At 42.0% G+C, this 23,855-nt stretch overlaps 1 protein-coding gene across 1 annotated transcript; it reads right to left on the bottom strand.

Annotated features, from left to right (window-relative positions):
* Nucleotides 1–14,291: 14,291 nt before the first annotated feature.
* Nucleotides 14,292–23,144, bottom strand: LOC121278246 (calcium homeostasis modulator protein 4-like). Its single transcript, XM_041188471.1, has 2 exons — nucleotides 22,574–23,144; nucleotides 14,292–15,845 (listed from the first exon to the last, which is right to left on the bottom strand). The coding sequence occupies exons 1-2, from the start codon at nucleotides 23,120–23,122 to the stop codon at nucleotides 15,450–15,452; spliced, it is 945 nt and encodes a 314-aa protein (XP_041044405.1). The 5' UTR covers nucleotides 23,123–23,144; the 3' UTR covers nucleotides 14,292–15,449.
* Nucleotides 23,145–23,855: the final 711 nt, after the last annotated feature.

Raw genomic sequence — 23,855 nt, forward strand, 5'->3', positions numbered from 1 at the left:
CTATTCAAATGTAACAGTGAATAGCACCCTCTACTGTTTTTCAAATTAAGTTACAAGCAACATATGAACATACGAACAAGGAGCAGGAGTAGGTCACTCAGCCCCTCGAGCCTGCTCCGCCATTTAATAAGATCATGGCTAATCTGATAGTAACCTGAAATCTGCTTCCCACCTACCTCCAATAACCTATCACCCACTTGCTTATCAAGAATCTATTCACCTCTGCCTTAAAAATATTCAAAGGCTCTGCTTCCACCACCTTTTCAGAAAAAGAGTTCCAAAGACTCATGACCATCTAAGTGAAAAAATTTCATTTCATCTCTGTTTTAAATGGGCGACCCCTTTCTTTCAAACAGTGACCCCTAGTTCTAGATTCTTTCACAAGAGGAAACATCCTCTCCACGTCCACCCCACAGGATCTTATATGTTTCAATCAAGTCACCTCTTACTCTTCTAAACTCCAATGGATACAAGCCTAGTCTGCCCAACCTTTCCTCATAAGACAACTCACACATTCCAGGTATTAGTCTGGTAAATCTTCACTAAACTGCTTCCAACGCATTTACAACCTTCCTTAAATAAGGTGACCAGTGCTGTGCAAAGTACTTCAGATGTGATCTCACTAGTGCCCTGGACAACTGAAGCGTAGTACCCCTACTCTTGTATTCAATTCCCCTCGCAATAAACAATAATGTTCTATTAACTTCCTAACTACTTGCCGTACCTGCATACTAGCCTTTTGTGATTCATGCACTAGGACACCCAGATCCCTCTGTATCCTCAGATCTCCGCAATCTTTCACCATTTAGGTAATATGTTTCTCTTTTATTCTTCCTGCCAAAATGGACAATTTCACTTTTTCCCATATTATACTCCATTTGCCAGATCTTTGCCCATTCACTTAACCTATCTATATATGTTTGTAGCCTCCTTATGTCCTCCTCACAACTTACTTTCCTACCTATCTTTGTGTCATCAGCAAATTTGGCAACCTTCCCATCCATCCCTTCATCCATGCCTTTTATATAAATTGTAAACAGTTGAGGTCCCAACACTGATCCCTGTGGCACACCGCTTGTTACATCTTACCAACCTGAAAAAGGCCCAATTATGTTGACTCTCTGCTTCCTGTTAGCCAGCTACTCTTCTATCCATGCCGATATGTTACCCCCTATACCATGAGCTTTTATTTTCTGCAATAACCTTTGATATGGCACTTTATCAGATGCCTTCTGGAAATCTAAGTGCTGTACATTTACCGGTTCCCCTTTATCCACAACGCATGTTACTTCCTCAAGGAACTCTAATAAGCTGGTTAAACATGATTTCTCTTTCACAAAACCATGTTGCCTCTATGATGACTTTGAGTTATCCAAGTGTCCTGTTATAACTTCTTTAATAACGGCTTCTAACATTTTCCCTACGACAGACGTTAAGATAACTGGCCTGTAGTTTCCCACTTTCTGTCTTCCTCCCTTTTTGAATTATGGAGTTACATTTACTATCTCCCAGTCTAATCCCCAAATCTAAGGAGTTTTGAGAAATTAAAACCAATCCAGCAACTATCTCACCTGACACTTCTTTTAAGACCCTAGGATGAAGTCCATCTGCCCGCAGCTCCAATAATTTACTCAGTACCACTTCTCTGGTGTAAGTTATCCAAGTAAACACAATGACAGAATGGTTCCACAATAAGCACCCTCTGCATACAGCCAACAGTTTAAGATCAAGATGCAAAAGTCCAACTTGGGCCTATTTCTCGAGTAACAGCCAAAGGGTGCATGAATTTAGGAAAGTTCCAATTCTGTCAGGTTTCCATGCTGTGGTGAATAGGCTAGAAAATTCCAGTGGGCGGGAGAAAGAGGCTGTGCTGCAAACACCTTTCCATATCACAGGATAGGCTACAATGCAAGAAAGAATCTTGTGGGGTTAGAACCTGAGCTGGATAGCAAATTGCTTGCATTCTCCAAGGCAGAGACTCCATGTGGAAACCAGTTACTAGCAGAGTCATGGAGGAATCAGTGTTAGGGCCATTAGTCATAAATGTTAGATTTTCCTTTAAAGCACAAATGCATGATTTTTGATAACAGGAAAATTTAAATTTCTTAAAAATCATTGGCCTCAAATTTCAGTTGCACCTTTACACTGAGGCAGAGGACATTTTCCCACCTTGAGGTCACGGTGCTGATTCCACTGTAATTTTAAAGCAGCTAACATGCAGAGGTGTGTAAACTGCTTAAATCCAGCTTGTAACTCCTCAGGTATATGGGACAATGGAGGGCTGGGAACTAGACAAAAGGAGGCTTTGTCCAGTGAGCCATGAATGGCTAGAAAGGTGTGTTCAGGAAATTGCCTGAGAGAGAACAGAGCAGCGTGACTGAGGGTGGAGAGGGAAGACAAGGGGCGAGTGGGCTGAAAATAACTGGAAGAAAGGCAAAGATCTGTTGCAGCAGTAGGGTATAAAGCCTGCTGCTGCTTAAAAGGACAATGGCAGCTGGAGAGAATAATGAGGAGCAAACAGGGAACTGGACTTGCTTGTCTTCTTAATGGAGTTGTGGAGCAAGTGTGAAAGTGGATAACGGAGTCAATTCTACTAGAACTTAGTGAATATTTGAGAATGGATGTGACTGGCTTATATGACTTATGTGTCAATTAGTCTTCAGTCAGAATTACTCTATTTTTGCACCAAATCATTTTAGAATTCCAAGCTAATTGGCCTGGAAATTCCTGGGTACCCAAGATGGCAGCATAAGTGTGTCAGTGTGTAACTTATGCTTGCTGAAATCAAAGGAAGCTAAATTCATCAAAAAAAACTAGGCCTGGCCAGCTAATTTAAATAATGTTGGTGGAACAAGGGTGGAATTCATGCCAAAGAACTGGGAAAATTTAGGAAGGAGACAGGGCAAGGAAACAAATACTGCTGCACTTTAAAGGCTCTATTTAGTTAAAGCTGACCAGGCTTATAGAAGAGGGGTAAAAATTGTTGCAAAAAACAGAGGGAGAAAAGTGAACTTCTAACTGGGAGTCTCCTGTGACATAGCTGACAAGTGAGATTTTGGAAAATGCCCCTGGGTCAATACATCCAAATGTATGTCTGTCACCAGAATGTTTTAGCTTTCTTCTGGTGCTACCTGATAAATGTGGCTTCCCTAACAATTTTCTGGTCTCCTCTTCCTTCCAGCATATACATGACCAAAAGCACTTGCATTTCTGTAGTGTCTTACATGACCACAGGATGCATCAAAGCACTTTACACCCAATTAAGTACTTTTTAAGGTACTGTCATAATGTCTAGACATATCATGTAAGGTGAGAGATCCTCACTGGGGAGCACTTCCCACCACCTTCATGTCTGCTCCTTAATTCCATTTAACTACAAGGCTCTTCATGGTGGATGGAGAAGGCAGATGAGGGTTATCTGAGTAAAACAGTGCAAAAGCTATTATTGACCCCAAAAGCCAAATTAATTAAATGACCAAAAGTCTGCCAAGGAAATCTTAATTTCAGCAACTTCCATTTAAGCAACTACTTCCAACTTTTTCAGCAGGTCCAAGCAACTATGTCTAACTTATAGTGATTTGCAAGCAGAAAAATACATAGGAAGGAGGTCAGGAAATTTAGGATGGGAGTTTTCATCCATCCAAGCTTTGTGACTTACATTTGGTTGCTGTTGAGAGGGTGGACATTTTTACAGTCCTGTTGGAAACTTTAACAACGATGTTGGGGTGGTATCCTGGTGAGTTTAAGCCTTGTCCCAGATAAGCACAAATCTGATTTATGCCCTGACCCAATCTGGGAATTTGAAGGCCCGGAGCTCCTATGTGTTATAGTAGGGTTCAAGCCTGTGATGCAAGGTTGGACTTTCAAATTAGTAAGAAATTAAAACAAAGTAAAGGCAAATCTACAGTTTAGGGAAGTATTAGTTGAAACATGACCACAATGCTTAAAGTTTCAGTTGAAATAGCAGTTGAAAGATATCCCTCTCAATGTTTTGCAACCATCATGTTAATGCAGAACCAAATCAGAAAGAGGAAACTTAATTAGAATGAGTTTAAAATTGTGAAAGAACCTTACTGTAGCAATAGACATATCAAACTTAAGAAGTATGCAATTCTTAACCCACAAAGTCTACTTAACCAGAACTTCAAAATTATCTGGGGGATCTTATTGAGCAACCACAGCTAGTTTTGGACGGGGCTTTGTCCTAAATCCTCGGAGGTCTTTTATATATCCCTGGAGTGTTCTGTCATTCTCATTCCTGTTGTCCTCCATTGCCATTAACTGCATGTAATGTTTGCTGGACAACATTGTGGCTCAGTTGATGGCACTCTCTCTCTCCTCCAGCTGAGAATGTTGTGGGTAAAGATTGAGCAGTTTAGGCCTATACCCACTAGAGTTTAGAAGGATGAGAGGAGATCTAATTGAGGTATATAAGATGCTAAAAGGGATAGACAAAGCAGATGTGGAGTAGATGTTTCCCCTTCTGGGGCATTCTAGAATGAGAGGTCATAGTTTTAGGCTAAGGGGTGGTAGATTTAAATCAGAGATGAGGAGGAATTACTTTTCTCAAAGGGTTGTGAATCTGTGGAATTCACTACCTCAGGGTGCATTGGATGATGGGACGCTGAATAACTTTAAGGAGGAGATAGACAGATTTTTAATTAGTAATGAGTTGAAAGGTTATGCCGAGAGGGCGGGAAATTGGAGTTGAGGCCAAAATGAGATCAGCCATGATCATAATGAATGGTGGGGCAGGCTCGAGGGGCTGAATTGCCTACTCCTGCTTCTAGTTCTTATGTTCTTATGTTAGAATCCTACTCCAGGAAATGGGCACAAAAATCAAGGCAGCACTGAGGGCTGGAGGACTGCACTATCAAAGGTACTGTACGTCTTTTGGAGGCGATGTTAGATCGAGGCCCTGTCTGCCCTCTCAGGTGGATGTAAAATATCCCACAGCACTTTTTTGAACAAGAGCAGTGAGTTATCCCCAATGTATGGCTGTCATGAAGCTATTAATGTATATAATATTTTGGAAAATATTTTTCTTTTAAAATGGAGGTTTAGTCTGTGGTTGTGTCTTAATTGGATTAAAGCCAGCCAGTCTGGGTGCTTTGATATGTACTAGTTTTGATATGTAAAGGAGATAGCGTGCATTTGCAATTTTTGAATAGAACATTCAAGAAGTGGGGTGAAAACTTGATGCCTATCAAGCAGATACCAAGCCATATGTTTATTTTACTAATAAAATTGGTACAATGAAAAGGGTTTCATTGTTAAAAGATGAAGTTCAAAGAGGCTGGTGAGACAATGAGAATTTGAATTCAATCAGTGGTGGTAGGTATAACTTCAGCAGTTTTCAGGTGTGCAGGGCAGAGGTAATGAGAAATCAAAAGGCAGTTGCAAGCCTCCAACTGGCTCCACAGTGAAAATTTTGAATTGGTAAGGTGAAAATGCTTTGCCTGGTGTTTGGTTAAGTCTATGGGTTGCTGTTGTCTTAATGGAGATTAGTTTAGGAATTTGTTAAAAATTATGATGGTGGTAATTTATAGCCACGTGTATATATATTTTAACCTGTGTAAATTAATAAAATGCTTCAATTAGTTTAATGTAAAGCCTTGAGAACTGGTGGTCTGATACCTGAATTTAGAGTCACATCTCAAACATAACATTTAAAATTATAGGTTATGATAGTTATTTAAAGTTTCCCTCTGGGATTTTTAAATAACTCCACTTTACCAACCACATTGGTCATAACAATGGCCAATCACCTCAAACAACATCACAAAAACAAATTATCTGATCATTATCACATGGCTCTTTGTGGTGGCTTGCAGTGTGCAAATTGGCTACTGCATTTACTATGTTACAATGGTAACAATGGGTAGGACTTATGTTTCTTGGCGAGGTGAGAAAGGCAGAATAGAAACTGAGTGGTCTGCTTGCCCCCGCCCTGCTGTCTCTGCTTGTTCAATCAAACATCGGGTGCCAATGGTGGCCATGGGTGGGAAGAAGACCAATTATAGCTGCAAGGGGGAGCTCCATGCCCAATCAGCACTGTAGACCAGGGTGTCATGAGGCAGAGGGGTACTGCTGTCAACAAATCACCTTTTCCAGTCAGGGCTGGAATTGTAAAGACACCTTGCTCTCAGAATCAGTCTTTATTTTGTTTTGAAGGCTCAATAAAGATTTTAAAAAAGTCATTGAAAGCATAAAGATGTTGCTACCAGCAGAATTTGGTACTTCCAACCATGGCCCTGGTGGCAGGCCTTTTCTACTGCCCTCGTCCTGCCCCATTATAGCTGGCATAAAAGGCTCCAAAACCTTTTCTTGTCCAACGCTCAAAATGCAGCGGGCAAAGAAAAGTTGCAGATGATTGGATTGTTGTGCTTGTTAGTTAGTGATTTCAAAATGGTGGTGCCAATATCAGTGCCCGCTTCCCTTCCATAATTTGGGAGATTGGCATGATGACGTATGATCGACAAGACATCGTCACACCGATTTTTTTTTTGTCAGCACGGTGGGGAGATACTTAACGATGTCAATCAAGCAAAGTCAACAACTCACTTCACTTGTTGAAACAGGATCCCTGCTGAGTTCATGCTTTTATTGGGTCTGGGCTCTCAACAATGCATGCATGATAAAGGCAGGGCTTTAAGTGGTTATAATAAGTTGTTCTTTCTGTACTCTCTCGTTAGTGCCTCAGTGATTTTTTGGACGAGATTAAAAGGTTTGAAGTGTTTGATGCCTCTGTTATTGATACGTTAATGTTTTTTTCTAATTGACATTTTACAGAACTGTAGGTACAGCAGCTGTTTTTCAAAGAGCATTTCTGAATGGGTGTTTTTTTTCTCAGCAGTTCCATACTTGTTATTGGTATTATGTGGCTTATTGGTTGTGTGCAGAGTGCATTCTCGGTGAAGGGCATGGAATGGACATGAATTGGGATTGAGCTGGCATGGAGAGTATGAGGGGTCACGGGGACTGGCTGAGTGGTGCAATTTGGCATGGAGAGTATGAAGGGTCACAGGGTGTGGCTGGGGGCATGAGATAGCATTGAATTGGCATGGAGCATATGAGGGGTCATGAGGAGTGGATGGGGGTGAGGGGTGTGGGGGTGTCAGGGCTAGAGGGCCTAACTGCCTTTACTACAATTAGAACTAAGTCCCAGAGAATCAAGGTGGGCCTTCCAACCAGCCTGCCTCAGCAATTCACTCATTCCTGTAGCTGCTTAGGATCTGTTTCCAGGGTAAATGGGCCTGACTTCATCCCACACTCACCTCTCCAGAGGAAATTGTGTGATTCAGGGCCCTTTAAATTCTGCTGTTGAGTTGAGAAATTCTCTGACTTGATCTACCTGTCTCAGTAGCAAAAATATGGCCCTTACTGTGAGGAAATTAACTATCACATAGAACCACAGAAAAGCACTGAAGGAGCTCATTTGACCCATTGTGAATATGCCAGCTCTCTACAAGTGCAACTCAGCTAGTTCTACTCCCCAATCTTTGCCCCATAGCCCTGCAATTATTTTCTGTTCACATGATTACCCAATTATCTTCTGAAAACCTCAATTAAATCTGCCTCCAGGGCACTCTCAGATGGGGCATTAGATCAGGACCATTCACTGCATTAAAAAAAAACTTTTCTCATGTCGTCATTGCTTCTTTTGTCAATTAAAAGGGAACAGTTTCCCCCTATCTGCTCTGCCTAGATCCCTCATGATTTAAAAACATCTCTATCAAATCTCTTCTTAAACTTCTTTAAGCCCTAACTTCTCCAGTCAATCCACATAACTGGAGTTTCTCGTCGCTAGAACCATTTTGCAGGGAGGTGGTGGTATAGTGGTGTTGTCACTGGATTAGTATTTCTGAGATCCAGGGAATTGCTCTGGAGACCTGGCTTTGAATCCCACCATGGCAGATGGTGAAACTTGAATTCACTAAACCTTGGAATTAAAAAGTTTGATGTTGACCATGAAACCATTGCTGATTGTTGTAAAAAACCACCTGGTTCACTAATGCCCCTTAAGGAAGGAAATCTGCCATCCTTACCTGGTCTGGCCTACATGTGACTCCAGACTCACAGCAATGTGGGGTTGACTCTTAACTGCTCTCTGAACAAGCGCAATTAGAGACGGGCAATAAATGCTGGTCTAGCCAGTGACACTCACATCCCATGAACGAATAAAAAAAAGTACCCTCTCAAATGCCCTCATGTCCTTCCTGAAAGTGTGGTGCCCAGGATTGGACACAATACTCCAATTGAGGCTGAACCAGTATTTTATAAACATTCACAGTAACTTTCTTGCTTTTGTATTCTATGTCGCTATATATAACCCAGGTTCCTGTAAGTCTCAATAATCACTTTCTCAAACTGTCCTCCCACCTTCAATGATCTATGACAAAATGCTGCCAGCTTCCTCTGCTCCTGCACCCTCTTTAGAATTGTACCTTTTATTTAATTTCCTTCTCCTCATTCTTTCTACAAAAATGAATCACTTCATATTTCAATGCACTAAATTTCATCTGCCATGAATCCATCCATTCTGCTAGCCTGGCTATATCCTCTTGAAGTCCATCACTATCCTCTCACAGTTCACAATACTTCCAAGTTTGTATTATTTGCAAATTTTGAATTTGTGCCCTACACAACAAGGTCCAGCTCATTGATATAGACCAAAAGAAGCAGTGGTCCTATCACAGACCTGTGGGGAACCCCACTAATTACCTTCCTCCAGTCCTATATTCCAACAGTAATCACTTCAAAAGCATTGCACTGGCTGTAAAGCACTTTGGGGAATCTTGAGGTTAAGATTTCTCTTTCGCTAGTCTGTGTCAAAAAGATGGGAGCACACGAAGTTACAAACTGAGCAGAAGTGAGCAGGAGCAGCTGGTAGTGATATTTGAGGAGCAAGATGTTGCTGGTCAAGGATCCTATAAGAGGTGCCTCATTTATATAGTTAATCGAGTGGGTTTCAATATAAATGTATGCATTGAGAACCTTGGCTTTGAAGCATTCCAGTATACACATGTGTATACTTTAGTGAAATCAAATTTTCAGGACAAGTGCAACTTTATTTTAAACTGAAAACTATAAACTTGTTATACACTTAAGCATTGTAACGAACAGTCTATTTGGTTGTATAATTTAAATGTAATCAAGGAGCAATTGCTGACTTGCTATCCAGATCTGTGGTTATTGTTGCAAACCCAAGATGCAGTTTTCTAATTTCCTCACTGTGCTTCAAGGATACATTTTGATCGGACTACATTATGCATTTTCTTTCACCTTTGTGAGTTGTCCAACATGTAAAATGTAAAATTAATGTAATTCTTTTTCCTTTTAATTTGAGGTTACAATATATTAATATACTAATGACAGTAGTATCTAATGAAATACCTGGCTACTAAGTACAGTATTTGCTATGTATAAGTGTTAACTAATTTGCAAAAGGTACTTCTTTATATTCAAAATGATGTGTCAGTACTTAACATAATTATATTGACATCAATTAACTATAATTTGCAAAATGACAACGGAGGTAGAAAGTAGACAACAATTCTCTCAAGAGAATCAATGGTGAGGTGAGAATGCCTGCTCTTGACATCAATGCAGCATTTGAATGAGTGTGGTTTTATGACTTGGAGTCATACCTAGCACAAAGGAAGATGGTTGTGGTTGCTGGAAGTCAATCATCTCAGTTCCAGGACATCACTACAAGAGTTCCTCAGGGTAGTGTCCAAGGCCCAACCATCTTCAGCTGTTTCATCAATGGCCTTCCTTCCATCATAAGGTCAGAAGTGCGAATGTTCAGCGCCATTCGCGACTCCTCAGGTACAAAAGCAGTCCATATCCAAAGGCAGCAAGACCTGGACAATATCCAGGCTTGGGCTGACAAATGGCAAGTAACATTCATGCCACACAGGAGAGAATCTAATCATCGCCCCTTGACATTCAATGACATAACCGCTATCCCCCACTATTAACATCCTGGGGGTTACCATTGCCTAGGAACTGAACTGGGCCAAGCATATAACTTCTGTGGCTACAAGAGCAGGTGGAGGCCATGAATCCTGCAGTGAGTAACTAACCTCCTGACTCCCAAAGCCCATCCACCGTCTACAAGGCACAAGTCAGGAGTATAATGGAATACTCTCCACTTGCCTGGATAAGTACATCTCCAACAACATTCAAGAAGCTTGACACCATCCAGGACAAAGTATCCCGCTTCCTTGGCACCCCAAACACAAAAATTCACTCCTCCACCACCAATGCACAGTGGCAGCAGTGTGTACCAGCTGCAAGATGCATTACAGGAACTCACCAAGTCTCCTTAGACAGCACTTTCCAAACCCATGATCACTACCATCTAGAAGGACAAGGACAGCAGAAAGATGGGAATACCACCAACTGGGAGTTCCCTTCCAAGCCACTCACCATCCTGACTTGGAAATATATAGCCGTTCCTTCACTGTCACTGGGTCAAGATCCTGGAACACCCTCCCTAACAGCACTGTGGATGTACCTACACCACATGGACTGCAGTGGTTCAAGAAGGTAGCTCACCACCACTTTCTGAGGAGCAATTAGGGATGGACAATTAGTGCTGGCCTAGCCAGCGAAAGCCACATGCCATGAATGAATACAAAAAACATAAATGGAGAAGGATTTATACACATGAATAGATGAAGAATTTTAGTTTGCAATAGTACAGTATTCAAAATAAATGCACGCTTAATTTTTAGTATAATATTGCATTGACTCCATTTATGAACTGGTAATTGTGTTAAAATATATAGGTGTAGGACTGGTCAGCACAGTGTGTGTTTTTATGACACTGTTTGGACTACAAAGGCACCAATATAGTGGGAAGGAAGTACATGTTTCTGGCCAAATGTGCACTGATCACCTTATAGGTATATACAAAAATCCCAGCATTGGTTGCACTCAGGAAATCCAAGCCTCGGGGTTGCTTGCTAGATCCAACAGGATGGTAAGTAACTTATAGTCGTTTGGTAGTACAGTATTTGAATATCCCTAAAAAAAAGCATATTGAAGCTTTTTTTCTCATCAGGCCACTGCAAGAATACCAAATGTAAAGAGAACAACAATTTATACTTCATGTGAAAACAGTGCTGAAGGGCTGGCAAGTGGACTCTGATTGGTAGAAATGTTGCCATGGAGAATGCACCAGTTAACTGATGATTGACAGTTAACTGCCAAGCTTCCTTTCATTGCTATTGTTTTCCCCTCTCCACCATTACAGTCATTTTTGGCTCCAACCTGTGATCTACCGCAATCCCTCTCCCTTGAACTCAATCCCCAGGGGCCCAACTCCTCAACCTTGATTCCTGACACCTGTAATGTCATTTTTATGATGCACCTTAAAAACTACAGTTTTGTCCAAAGTTTTGACCATCTGTCTACATATCTCCTTATGTGGCCTGGTGTCAAACCTTGCTTGAAACACTTCTGTGTAGACACTTGGAACTTTTTAGTACATTAAAGATACTATATAAAGTCAAGTTGCTGTTGTTATCACTCTCTCTTCAGGTACCATGCCCTAAGAGGGTGTCAGCAACTGTGGACTTCCATTAGATTGGTCTATGATTATGCTTAACTGGCAAAGTACTGCAGTGGTTTACCATTGACTTCTCCAGTACGCTGACCAGGAAACATTCCCATTCTTACCAAGAAGTAGAAGGGTCATACAGTCTCAAAACATCAACTCTGTTTCTCTCTCCACAGTTGGTGTCAGACTTACTGAGTTTTTCCAGCATTTTCTGTTTTTATTTCCCATTCTTACCACCTGCTATCAGACATATTAGAAGGATTTACAAGCTGATAAGCAACCTGATTGGCCACGTTATGAATGCATCTTCTATAGCCATTATGCCCTGAATTGGGACTTGAATATAGAGCTTCTGTACCAGAGGAGCGGACACTACCCACTGCACCACAGGACCTCCCATGGTGTTATCACTAAGTGAATTAAGGTAATTCTGAGTGTGCATCAAGATCATTTAAATTGTCAAAGATGAATATGGGATGAATCCAATAGGTATTATTTGCTTATGTTATCAGGGGCTACAGTCAGAACCCAAATCATTTTTTGAAAGAGCACCACACCTGAGCACTCAGTTTTTAAGAGCTCTACGAGTAAGGTATGAGATTCAAACACAGTTTGCAGATTTGCTGATCTAAGGGAAGGGTGCGACAGTTTGAGCTAAGGAGAGTGAAGATGGGACAGGATTTTTGCTCACTGATGACTGCTGCAGAATATCTGTGAATGGCAGTGTAGCCTGTGCTCAACTGCGATTGAATAGTCAGCGTTGTCTACTGCCTAGGTTCACACAAGAATGGTCACTGAGATAGATAGTCAGTGCCTATGATAGTGTAACCCATTTGGACCATTTTCCATACCTTGGAAGTCTCCACTTAACAAAGATAGAGAACGACAAAACTCAGACAGATGGCAAAAATTCATGATCGCCTCCAAGGCGCCAGCCTTCGGCTGACTGAGGAAAAGAGTATTTGAGGACCAAGATCTCAAACTCAAGACAAGGGTCACGGTTTACCAGGCAGTGGTGATCCTATATGTTTCAGAGACTTGGGGCAGGATTTTTCAGTCGGCATGTGGGGGCGGGCCCGACACACTGAAGCATAAAATGACGCGCAATGATGTTGGGTGTGCGTCCCGACGTCATCGCACAGTCCCGCGATGTTTCGCTCGGTGGGCACACAGCCGACTCAGGCATACGCTCACCGATATGTTATCAACCTATTAAGGCTATTAACAAAGTAATTGATGAAATTGTTAATGCTGCCCTTCCAACCTTAACATTGGTGGGTAGGCGAAAAGGCCAAGCGGCCTTTGGTTTTTTAGGAAACTTCATCCACAAATGAGATGAGGTTTCCTAAAGCTTTTATTAAATAAATAGAAGTTTTTCCCTAAATAAAAAAACATGTCCCATCTCGTGTGACACAGTCACATGAGGGGACATATTTAAATAAATTCTTGACCGATTTATTTAATTATTTCACTATCCATTCAATCTCCCTGAGGCAGTTTCATGCCTCAGGGAGATTGAAGCATTTTTTCACATGCAGGTAATGCTAAGTGCTACCACTCACGTTGTATGCTGGGTGGGCCTTAATTGGCCCGCCGACATAAGATGGCGGCACAGAGCCAATCACGAGGGGCCATTGGCTCTGCAATGGCCCCCGCCCACCACCTGAAAAACTCAGGCCTTGGACAACCTACAGCATGCACTTTAAAAGCCTTGGAGAATTTCCATCGCTGATATCCTTGCAGGATCCTCCTAATCCAATGACAAGAAAAGTGGGTCAATGGTAGTGTCCTCTCCCAAGAAAATTTGCTCAGCATCAAGGCACTAATTATTTAAAACCAGCTCCACTGTGCAGGACATGTACTTCATATAAAACAAAAACAGAATTACCTGGAAAAACTCAGCAGGTCTGGCAGCATCGGCGGAGAAGAAAAGAGTTGACGTTTCGAGTCCTCATGACCCTTCAACAGTTGAAGGGTCATGAGGACTCGAAACATCAACTCTTTTCTTCTCCGCCGATGCTGCCAGACCTGCTGAGTTTTTCCAGGTAATTCTGTTTTTGTTTTGGATTTCCAGCATCCGCAGTTTTTTGTTTTTATGTACTTCATATGCCTGATACCTGACTTGAGCAACTGGTCTACTTCGAATGGAGTCACAGTAGAAGATTCCCAGGAGCACAGCAGAAACATTTTGGAGATGTCCTCAAAGCATCACTGAAGAGGTCAAATGTCGCTGCTCACTGATGGGAGACCCTGGCTTTTGACTGACTAAAATGGAGAAGGCTTATTTGGAAAGGCACTGAACACATTGAGTGACTTCGTTGGGAAGGTGCAGAGACAAAGTCGAGGCATTGGAGGGAATGCACAAACCTCCAAACAACCCATCTACCCAATCTTTCAAGCACCACCTGCCCGGCATATGGCAGTGCTCAGAGATCGCAGATTGGGTTATCAGCCATCTTAGAACCCACCGAACCAAAGTAAAAGCAAGTCATCCCCAATCCCAAGGAACTGCCTAAGACAAAAAGAAGTACCTGAGGATAAACCAGCTGTGAACGAGAAGTGAAAATGTGAAAGGGTGGGGGTTGGGGAGGGTGAGGTAATAATTTTCAATCTTGCTACTATGAACATTAATTTTCCTCAATTTCATGCATATTTTTGAGCAGTGAAATGAACTACAAAATCATAATGACTCTTATTCGTTAAAAATCGAGATATTTAATGCATGAACATTTTAGATTATAACAATGGTATCTTGTTTACATTTAAATTTACAATTCCTCATGATTAAGTCCTGCTAAATATAATGGCAAATGGCAATTTGCAAAATTTTCTAAATTAGTATTAAAGGGGTCAAAATTCTTCAATTGTTTTAGTCAATATCCTCCTGCAACCTTGGCAGAAATCTTCTTGAATGAGAATTAACCCCACCAAGAGCGAGATATGTAAGGTCCGATTCTATGCCCAAATTCCTGGGATAGCCTTGTGGTTGCAGAGCTTCTGCTGGGAGGCTGTGGTAGGTGGAGGAGCAAAGGCGAGGGACTCACTAAGCCAGATGCTGCTCTCCCTGGGACTCAGTTGGGACTTGTGTAGAGTTGCTAGAGATAAACCTGGTCTCAGCAGACACATGACTCTGAAACCTGGTGGAAAGGATACCCCTGGAGATTCAGGCAGGCATTGGAGCTTGGACCACTTCTTAATTTTTGTTTTAACACCACAAGTAACTCCCTGACTGAGAGGAGGGGAGCAAGGACCTGGACTTCACCCCAACACCACTCCCCACCAAATAGCAAGGCTAGAAAGGATAAATCAAGCATGGACATGATGGTCTGCATGGCCTCCTTCTGTGCAACAACCATTCTATGATTCTATAAGATTAGTTTGCACGATCTTGTTTGAAGCTTGTAATGCTTTAGGCTCACCCCCAACATGTTAAAGGCACCCTCCTCATGAACCCTCCCTTTGACCTTTGAAGGGGAGGGAATGGCATAGTGGTATTGTGGCTGGACTAGTAATCCAGAGACCCAGGGTAATGCTCGGGGGACCCAGGTTCAAATTCCATCACAGAGATGGTGCATTTGAATTTAATAAAAATCTGTAATTAAAAGCCTAATGATGACCTTGAAACCATTGTTGATTGTTGTAAAAACCCATCTGGCTCACTAATGTCCTTTAGGGAAGGAAATCTGCTGTCCTTACCTGGCCTGGCCTACATGTGATGCAATTAGGAGTGGGCAGTGAATGCTGGCCTAGCCAGCGACACCCACATCCCATGAATGAATATAAAAAAGCCCTCACAAATGTCAGCAGGGTTATCAGCAGTGGGTGCAATTCCATGGTAACTACTAGGATTGCATTCACAAGGAAATTGCAGGCAATTTTTTTATGTTTCAAGCACCACATCATCTACTGGAATATATTGACCATCTTCAAGTGATTCAGCTGACCAAGAGTGCAAGAGACTGTACTGACAGGGTTCATGCTCCAATTTAGTAAACATATTAATGCCAGAGATCATTTTCCAGTCTTTTCTGGCAGGCAAGCGAATTTTCTTCACTTCTTTCTCCTCTGAAGTAAGCCCCAAGAATTTCTTGATGTGCTTCAAAGCATACAGTTGAGAATGTTTTTTAATCGTCTTTTGAAAAAGCGCACTTTCATTTTCCAGGTACTCTGCCCAGTAGCTTAGGTGGAGGAAACTCAGAGGAGAACAACATCTTGGAATACAGACACTCAGAAAAGCAATGATAGTCACAGAAGCAATTAAAATCCAGCCAGTCACCTAAGGTAAAAAAATAGGAAAAAATGTTAGAAAAACCTGATTAATCAGAAAGCATTTGCAATTGATTTCATGAAGGTTATTTTAATCTAACTTGCCCACTGCAGAACAGATGCAATCATATCCAGTAGAACATAAAACTAGATGGTGTATAAAATGACAACTATTTGATTTGAACACTTTGAGAGCAATTTTGAAATTGTATGACAGTTCGACATCATGTTTTACAATCCTCTTGATTCCTATTTCCATTGAAATTAATGAACATTAAAATTGGGAAACGTTTATGGCCTCCTTCTATATCATAAATGTTCCACGTTTCTGTGTTAAACAGACAGCCTGCTCACTATCACCCATTTTACACTCAGGGGCAAAGAAATCAGAGGGTTCATGTGCATAGATGATTGAAGATGGCAGAATAGAGAGTAATTAGCAAAAGCACATGGGATCTTGGGCTTCATAAACAGGGGTATTGAGTACAAAAGAAGGGAAATTATGCTGAACTTCTATAAAGCTCTGGTTGGGCCATAATTAGAGTATTGCATCCAGTTCTGCCTGCAGGTTCATTTGACTCATGTGCCTATCCAATTTTCTTTTGAAGTCATTCAGCACCCGTGTAAGGCAGCAAGTTCCAAGTCATTATCACTTGCTGCGTAAAAATGTTCTTCCTCTCATCCCCTTGCACCTCTTGTCCAAAACCTTAAATCTCTGACCCTAGGCCTTCTACCATCAGTTAATTGGAACAGCTTTTTCTTTGTCTACCTTAGCTAACCTGTCATAACCTTGTACTTTATGAAATCTCCCATCAATCTTCTTTGGTCCAAGGAGAACAACCCCAGCTTTTCCAACCTAACCTTGTAGCTAAGCTCCCTCATCCCTGGAAGCTGTCATAATTCTGGTAAATCTCCTCTGCACCCTCTCAAGGATCCTCACATCTTTCCTAACATGTGATTGCCACCCATATATATTGTGAATCAAAGTTGTGCTTTTTGATATTCAGTCGATGACTGTGGAAAAAATAATCTTTCCATTTAAAAGAAAAAGATAGTTATAAACCCAAACTGCATTTCATTGTTCCAAAAAATTGGGCAGAATCTTCCAGTCCCTCTGGCAGCGGGGATTGAGATGGGTTGGGGCACTTAAATGGTGGGAGGCAAAAAAATGTTTGACTTTTGTTCTCCCGACTTTCAAAGCAGGTCAAAGGCAGGTCAAGCAGCCCAATGAACAATGCCGAGAAACTCGTTAGCATGTATTAGCATCTTATGCATGCTGATTAAAAGATCACCTTGCTTTGAATGAAGCTCACGCTCCAAATTAAGCTCCACGCTAGCAAGAATTTAGAACTTTCAGTTTTACGACTGTACCTAAGAGGTGTGCACATGACAAGCTTCACTTCTTCCACGGTTTTGAGGTCAATAGACACTACCTTCATCTTCCTTGGGGCCGCTCATAACTTCACGCATATCACGTGCCCATAGCACAAGTTGTGCCATTGGTGGGCATGAGAGGCAGGCTAAGTGGGGAAGGTGAATGGGGAGAGTGATGGGGAAGTGAGGGGCAAGACTATCTGGGGAAAAGGGGAGGGGAATGCCTTAGCGGGTAGGGTTGGTGGTGTCAACAGTGGGATCCCGGGGGTGAATTTAGGGTACTGGTAATAGGCGGGAACAAAGGGGGGAGTGGGATGCGATTGGATGGCAGGTCCAGGGTGAGAGACTGGTAGGTGAAGGGTGGGGTGGTGGGTTACGGAGAGAGACTAGACAGGTGGATAATGGGACAGTGCAGGGTCAGGGTGGGCATGGGGAGGGCAATGGGTGTCAGCTCTGATGGGAGGAAAGGCATGTGGAGGTGGACTGTATTAGAGTGTAAGGTAATGGGGGAGGTAAAGTGGAGAGGGGAAAGGAATGGTGATATTGGGTGAGTCAAGGGAGGAAATTTGTGGATGACAGGGAAGGGTAGAAGGTGGTGGAGAGAGTCTGGAAGGTGACATGCACCAGTTTTCAAATCTGACTTTGACCATCAGTTAGTCAGTAAGTGACATCCCTCGAAGTGGGAGGAGGATCTTTTCAGGTGGGTGGAGTTCAAGGTCAGAACAAGTGGCCGACTAAGGAGACATCCGCAAAATAATGAAACAACTGGAAGTTGACCATACTCAGTTGTGTTCTCCTCTCTATGGTGAAGCCCACACAGCAGCAAATGTGTTCCCAACTCATTGGTCTCATAACCTCAAGATCCCAGTAAGGCTTGGAGTTTTTTTTTATTCAGGCAGTCTTCATGTTTTCGCTATAACCTCAACCCAGGGAACGATGGAATGTCCGGGGTGAAATATAATAAAAAAAAGATGTCTGGGGACTGAGGTCTTTGAGTTCTGCTGTTAGGTGCTTGAATGCGCTGCATAGACACAGTTTGCCGCAGTTTTCTTCTCATATAATTTGTACAGGTCTGCAGCTCCTGAGGCAGCTCTGCAGCAGCTGTCCACCTTCAGAGAGCTTGTTAGAAGCGTCCACCTGCACCCTCAGTTTTTCTCAGTTCCCACCCTCTTCCCACCACGCCCTCCCCCCAACCCCCGCCACTGGCAGCACTGAGCCTCTCTCAGCGTGCATTTCATGCTGGCTGCCTGTTAATTGGCCAGCCAGCGTGAAATCGCGTCAGGGGGCTGATTGTGGCCAGAAGTGCATTTCACATCTGTTCCTGGCCTGCCAACCGCGCAGGCCCGATAAGCACAAGATTCAGGCCTATGAGTTAATAGCAATGCCAGCAGCAATATACACAATTTATTATTTTATAAAGCATGGATAGATGAAACAAACTAAATGTTCTCACTCATCATGCTGCCAGCTAGAACTTCTGAGCTCCAGAAATGAGTATTTATGATAAGATTGTAGATAAGATTGTAGATTAGTCCATGATAGCTCAGTGGTTGAATTCTGGCTTCCTATTCAAAAGATTATGGTTCAAATCCCACTCCAGAGACCCGAGTGCAAAATTGAGGCTGACACTCCAGTGCGGTACTAAGAAAGCCTGATTAGATTAGATCCTAAACCAAGGTCTCGTGTTCTCTCTCAGGTCACGTAAAAAAGCCAATGGCACTATTTCAAGGAAGACCAGGTGAGCTCCCCCGGCATCCTGTTCCAATAATTGTCTTTCAACCAAATTCACTGAAACAGATTATCTGGACATTACCTCATTGCTGTTTGCGGGACCTTGCTGTGTTCAAATTGACTAGCATATTTCCTAAATTATAAGGGTGACTACGCTTCCAAACTATTTCACTGTAAAGTGATTGGGACTCACCAACCTTGTTGAAGCTGTTGTCTAAATGCAAACCTTTCTTTTTATGCAAGGGACTAAACCTAAACCCTTTGCCAACTTTGAAGTCCATTAAGTGTGCTAAAATTCAATTTGCACAGTTTTGAAAGGAAATTATGCAATGAAGGTTCCTGATTTTGTTACACATTCAAAAACGTATTTAGAGAATATGAAAAATAGCAAGTTGGCATATTGAAGCATAAACATACAATTTGTCTCTGATTGTAAGAAAAGTCAGAAGGTTAGATCTGCTACACTGGAAAGGAGTTAATGAAGGTTTTCTATGAGATAAATTAGACCAAAAGTTAAAAAAAACTGTGGAAGCTGGGAATCTGAAATAAAAACAGAAAGTCCTGGAAATACTCTGCAGGTCTGGCAGTATCTGTGGACAGAGAAAGGGGAGTTAACACTGGAGTCAAATATGGCTTCTTCAGAACTGAAGGAAGGTAAACATGTGATGGGTTTTAAGTCAGTTAAAGGGGGCAGGAAGAAGAACAACAACAGGGAAGGTCTGGGATAGGTAGAGGGTGGGGGAGATTAAATGCCAAAAATGTCATGGAATAAAAGTCAAAGGAAGTGGTAATGGTGGTAGTAAAGAAACACAACATTGGTCCAGAGTGAGTGTTAATGGTAGAATAATGAACAGCTCTGTCTGGAAGTAAAAATATGAAAAATAAGATTAAGATTGGCACATGGCAAAAAGAAACAGAATCAAAATGGGGGACAGAGTTCATGGTCTGAAATTGCTGAAATTGTTTAACTTAATGTTGAGTGCTGAAGGCTGTAAAGTGCCCAATTGGAAGATGAGGTGCTGTTCCTTGAACTTATGTTGAATTTAACTGGAACACTGCAGCAGGCTGAGGACAGAAAGGTGAGTGTGAGATCAAGGTGGTGAATTAAAATAGCAAACAACCAGAAGCTCAGGTCATGCTTGCGGACTCAGCTGAGGTGTTCTGCAAAGCAGAATTCTAATCTGCATTTGGTCTCTTATGAGCAACGAATACAGTAAACAAAGTTGAAAGAAGTAAATGTAAACCAGTGCTTCACCCAGAAGGAATGTTTGGGGCCTTGGACAGTGAGGAGAGAGGAGATAAAAGGGCAGGTAAAAGTTACACCACCTGCAATTGCATGAGAAGGTGCTGTGGGAAGGGTCGAAATGTTGGGGTGATTGAGGAGTGGACCAGAGGGAATGGTCCGCAGAGGGAATGGTCCATTCGGATTGCTGATGGGGGAGGAGAAAATGGGTTTGGTGGTGAAATCATGCTGAAGGTGGCAGAAATGGTGGAGGATGATCCTTTGAAATGGGGCCAGTAGGGTGGAAAGTAAGGACAAAGGAAAGGCTAAAGCAATTCTGCAAGGGATGGGAAAGGGTGAAAGCAGAAATGTGGAAAATAGATCAGCACATTGGGGAGGAAATCCTCAGTTGTGGATAAAGGAAGACATAACAGAAGTACTGTTGTGGTAGGTAGCATCATCAGAATTTTTATGATGGAGACATTGAGACTGGGAGAATGGAATAGAGTCCTTATAAGAGGCAGGCTGTGAGGAAGTGTAGTCAAAATAGTTGTGGAATTATAATGAATATTAGCAGAAGAGACCCATCTCCAAAAATGGAGACACAGAAGTTGAGGAAGGGAAATTTCAGAGACAGATCATGTGAAGGTGAGAAAAGGGTGGAATTGGAAGCAAAGTTGATTAAGTTTCCCAATTCTGAACGAGAGCAGAAAATGGCACCAATAGAGTCATTAGTGTACCAGAAAAAGAGTTGGGGAGGGGGCCTGAGTAGGACTGGCACAAGGAATGTTCGACACGCCCCACAAAAATACAGATATAACTAGGACCCATGCAGATACCCATAGCACCCCCTTTTATTAGGAAGTGAGACAAAGTAAAAGGAAAAATTGTTCAATGAGAGAACAAGTTCAGTCAGGTGGAGGATGGTGGTTGTCGATGGGACTGGTTGGGCCTCTGTTCAAGGACGAAGTGGACAGCCCTCAGATATTCCTGATGGGGGATGGAGGTGTAGAGAGATTGAACATCCATTGTGAAGAGAACTGGGAATTGTTGTACTGATATAGGACATCAGAAGAGTTACAAATGTAGGAGAGAAGAGCTTCACCCGTCCAACCCCCTTTAAACAGCTTATATTTCACCACATTTCTATTTCTCTTTAGTTCTGATGAAGAGTCATATGGACTCGAAATGTTAACTCTGTCTTCCTCTCCACAGATGCTGTCAGGCCCGCTAAGTTTTTCCAGCAGTTTTTGTTTTTGCAGGAGAGAAGAGACTGGACAAGGGGAGAAAAAAGAGTCAAGTTAGGAGGAAATAAGTCCAGTGGGACAGGAACAGGCTGAAACAATGGGTAGACCAGGAAGATCCTGCTTGTGGATTTTGAAAATGAGGTAGAAGTAGGTTGTTTGGGATTTGGGAAATACGAGGTGGGAAACTATGGAGGGAAAATCTCCAGAGGAAATGAGTTCAGTCACTGTTCTGGAAACTATTGAAGGTTGGTGGTGGGGTCATGGTCCAGGCTGAGGTCGGAAGAAGTGTCAGAGAGTTAGTGTTCAGCTTCTGCAAGGTAGAGGCCAGTACACTAGACAACAACAGTACCAGTCTTGTTAGCAGGTTTGATAACAATATCAGGGTTAGACTTGAGAGAATAGAATGCAGCAAGTTCAGAGAGAGAAACAGGTTAGCGTAAGCGATTGAGGAGAACAGAGAAATTAAGACAGACAATGCCACCCGGACAGTTCCCAATGAAAAGATCAAGGGCAGTTCCTGCACTTCTGTTCTCACCCAGAACCGCAATCGAATTCCCTTGCCCTCACTTTCCACTCCACCAGCCTTCACATTCAAAGGATCACCCTTCACCATTTCCATCACCTCCAGCCTGACGCAACCACCAAACACAACTTCCCAACAGCACAAATAACCAATAAATACTTAATAGCAAAGTGATGGAAATGCACGAAAGAGCTCAGCACCAAAACAAGTAAGGACAGTGCCTTCAAGTTAGCATCATATGTCTGATACAACACTAAATTGTTCGGTTTGAAGCACTTTGTGAGAATGGGCTTCGTGTTCCATCTGCTAGTTGAGTGAATACCGAACTAGTTTCCAAAGCAGAAAGTCATGCTTATCATTTCATAGGAATGATTCGTTGTCATTACAACATAATCAGGTTTTGAACTTGCTAAATGTAGCAGCTACAACGTGGATGGATAACTGGAAAACAAATAGATTTTTAAATAGCCCGAAATTAAAGTGAGTACACAACCGAAATAGTAAAAAAAAAACTAAAAACAGAATTACCTGGAACAACTCAGCAGGTCTGGCAACATCGACCGAGAAGAAAAGAGTTGACGTTTCGAGTCCTCATGACCCTTTCACAGAAAAAAATAAAACACTTGTTTGGCCGTACGTACCTGGGACTGAAACAGAAGTGTACGATTGCCTTCGTTTCTAATTTCACTGATGTTTTGTATCTCCTTAATGCTCACTATAGGACAGGGAAAACGAGCGAGAATGTCCTTCCTTTCATGAAGAGTGATATTCTCAAACACGTTCCAGCTATCAACCGATAAAAACTCACTCATGCCGCACTGATAATACAAGCCATTTAGCAGCGTAACTGCCATCCAAGTTACTGGAGCGATTATAGCTGTTCCCGTTATGCTGGAGAGGACATAGCAAATTAGTTTGAAATGATTTAACTTCAATTCGGGGCCATTTCTAAGGCTCATTATTAATTTCCAGGTCATATTATTAATGGCATATCCAAGGATCAGCAACACGAGTGCAGGAACAGCAGTAAAAGCCAGACTGTAGTATATATTTAATGTCGGCTTGCAAGGACAACTGAAGGTATGGAACGTGAATGCTCGCTGACCAAAGATTGTTAGCAATGAAATTGATGTATTTAGGATCGTTCTCTGTTTGCCTTTGAAAAACGAGATGAGACCAGAAAGCACCATTTTTAAAATGTTGACTTTCCCCCTTTGCTGCCACAAACACTGCCCCAAAACTGTGCAGTGTTGCCGTCACTTCAGCAATGAGACCACAGTGAGTTCAACTTCTTATAAACATGCAGTGTCACTTCCTTCGTCGAAATCTCTAATTTGCTTTTTATTAACACGACAAAATGTTCTGTAATTGATAGGGGATAGGAAATATGTTAGTCTGTCTTTGTACTTTTGAAGGTAATTTGTATTTCTTATCTGACCACGTCTTAACTGCTTTACTGTTGAATGTGCTAATTTCTTATCCACTTTTTAAATTCAAATATGATCCTGCTTCAACAAGGTGAGTAGTTTGAAAGGACAAATGACTCAATGGTGATGGTCAACAGGAAAATGGGGTCCAGTATAAAGTGGTTAAAAGCTCGTTTCAAAATGCTCCATGTTTCTATTTCAGATTTCTAGCATCCGCAATATTTTGCTTTTATTTCAAAATGCCTCATTTGGCACTCATAATGACAGGGTTTACTTTGTACATAATACATTCACATCAGGAGAAATTTTACTTATTTGGGGTTATTTTTGAAGGTGGCTGATTCAAGCGCTAAAGGGCTTTTTCCTCCTGACTGCTGGATTGGCCCAAGAGAAGATGTCCATATATGACTACTATGAAAATGAAAGACACCAAGCACCAAATTTGGCTGAAAATCCTCAAGCCATGATCCCATTCAGTTAAGGATTTTAACCACCG

Source organism: Carcharodon carcharias, chromosome 5, assembly GCF_017639515.1.
Source record: "Carcharodon carcharias isolate sCarCar2 chromosome 5, sCarCar2.pri, whole genome shotgun sequence".
NCBI lineage: Eukaryota > Metazoa > Chordata > Chondrichthyes > Lamniformes > Lamnidae > Carcharodon > Carcharodon carcharias.

Coding starts and splice junctions, on each gene's coding strand:
- LOC121278246 (XM_041188471.1), bottom strand. CDS start 23,122: ATGGTGCTTTCTGGTCTCATCTCGTTTTTCAAAGGCAAACAGAGAACG. Junction 15,846..22,573: donor CACTTCTGTTTCAGTCCCAG/GTACGTACGGCC, acceptor TTTTTACCTTAG/GTGACTGGCTGGATTTTAAT.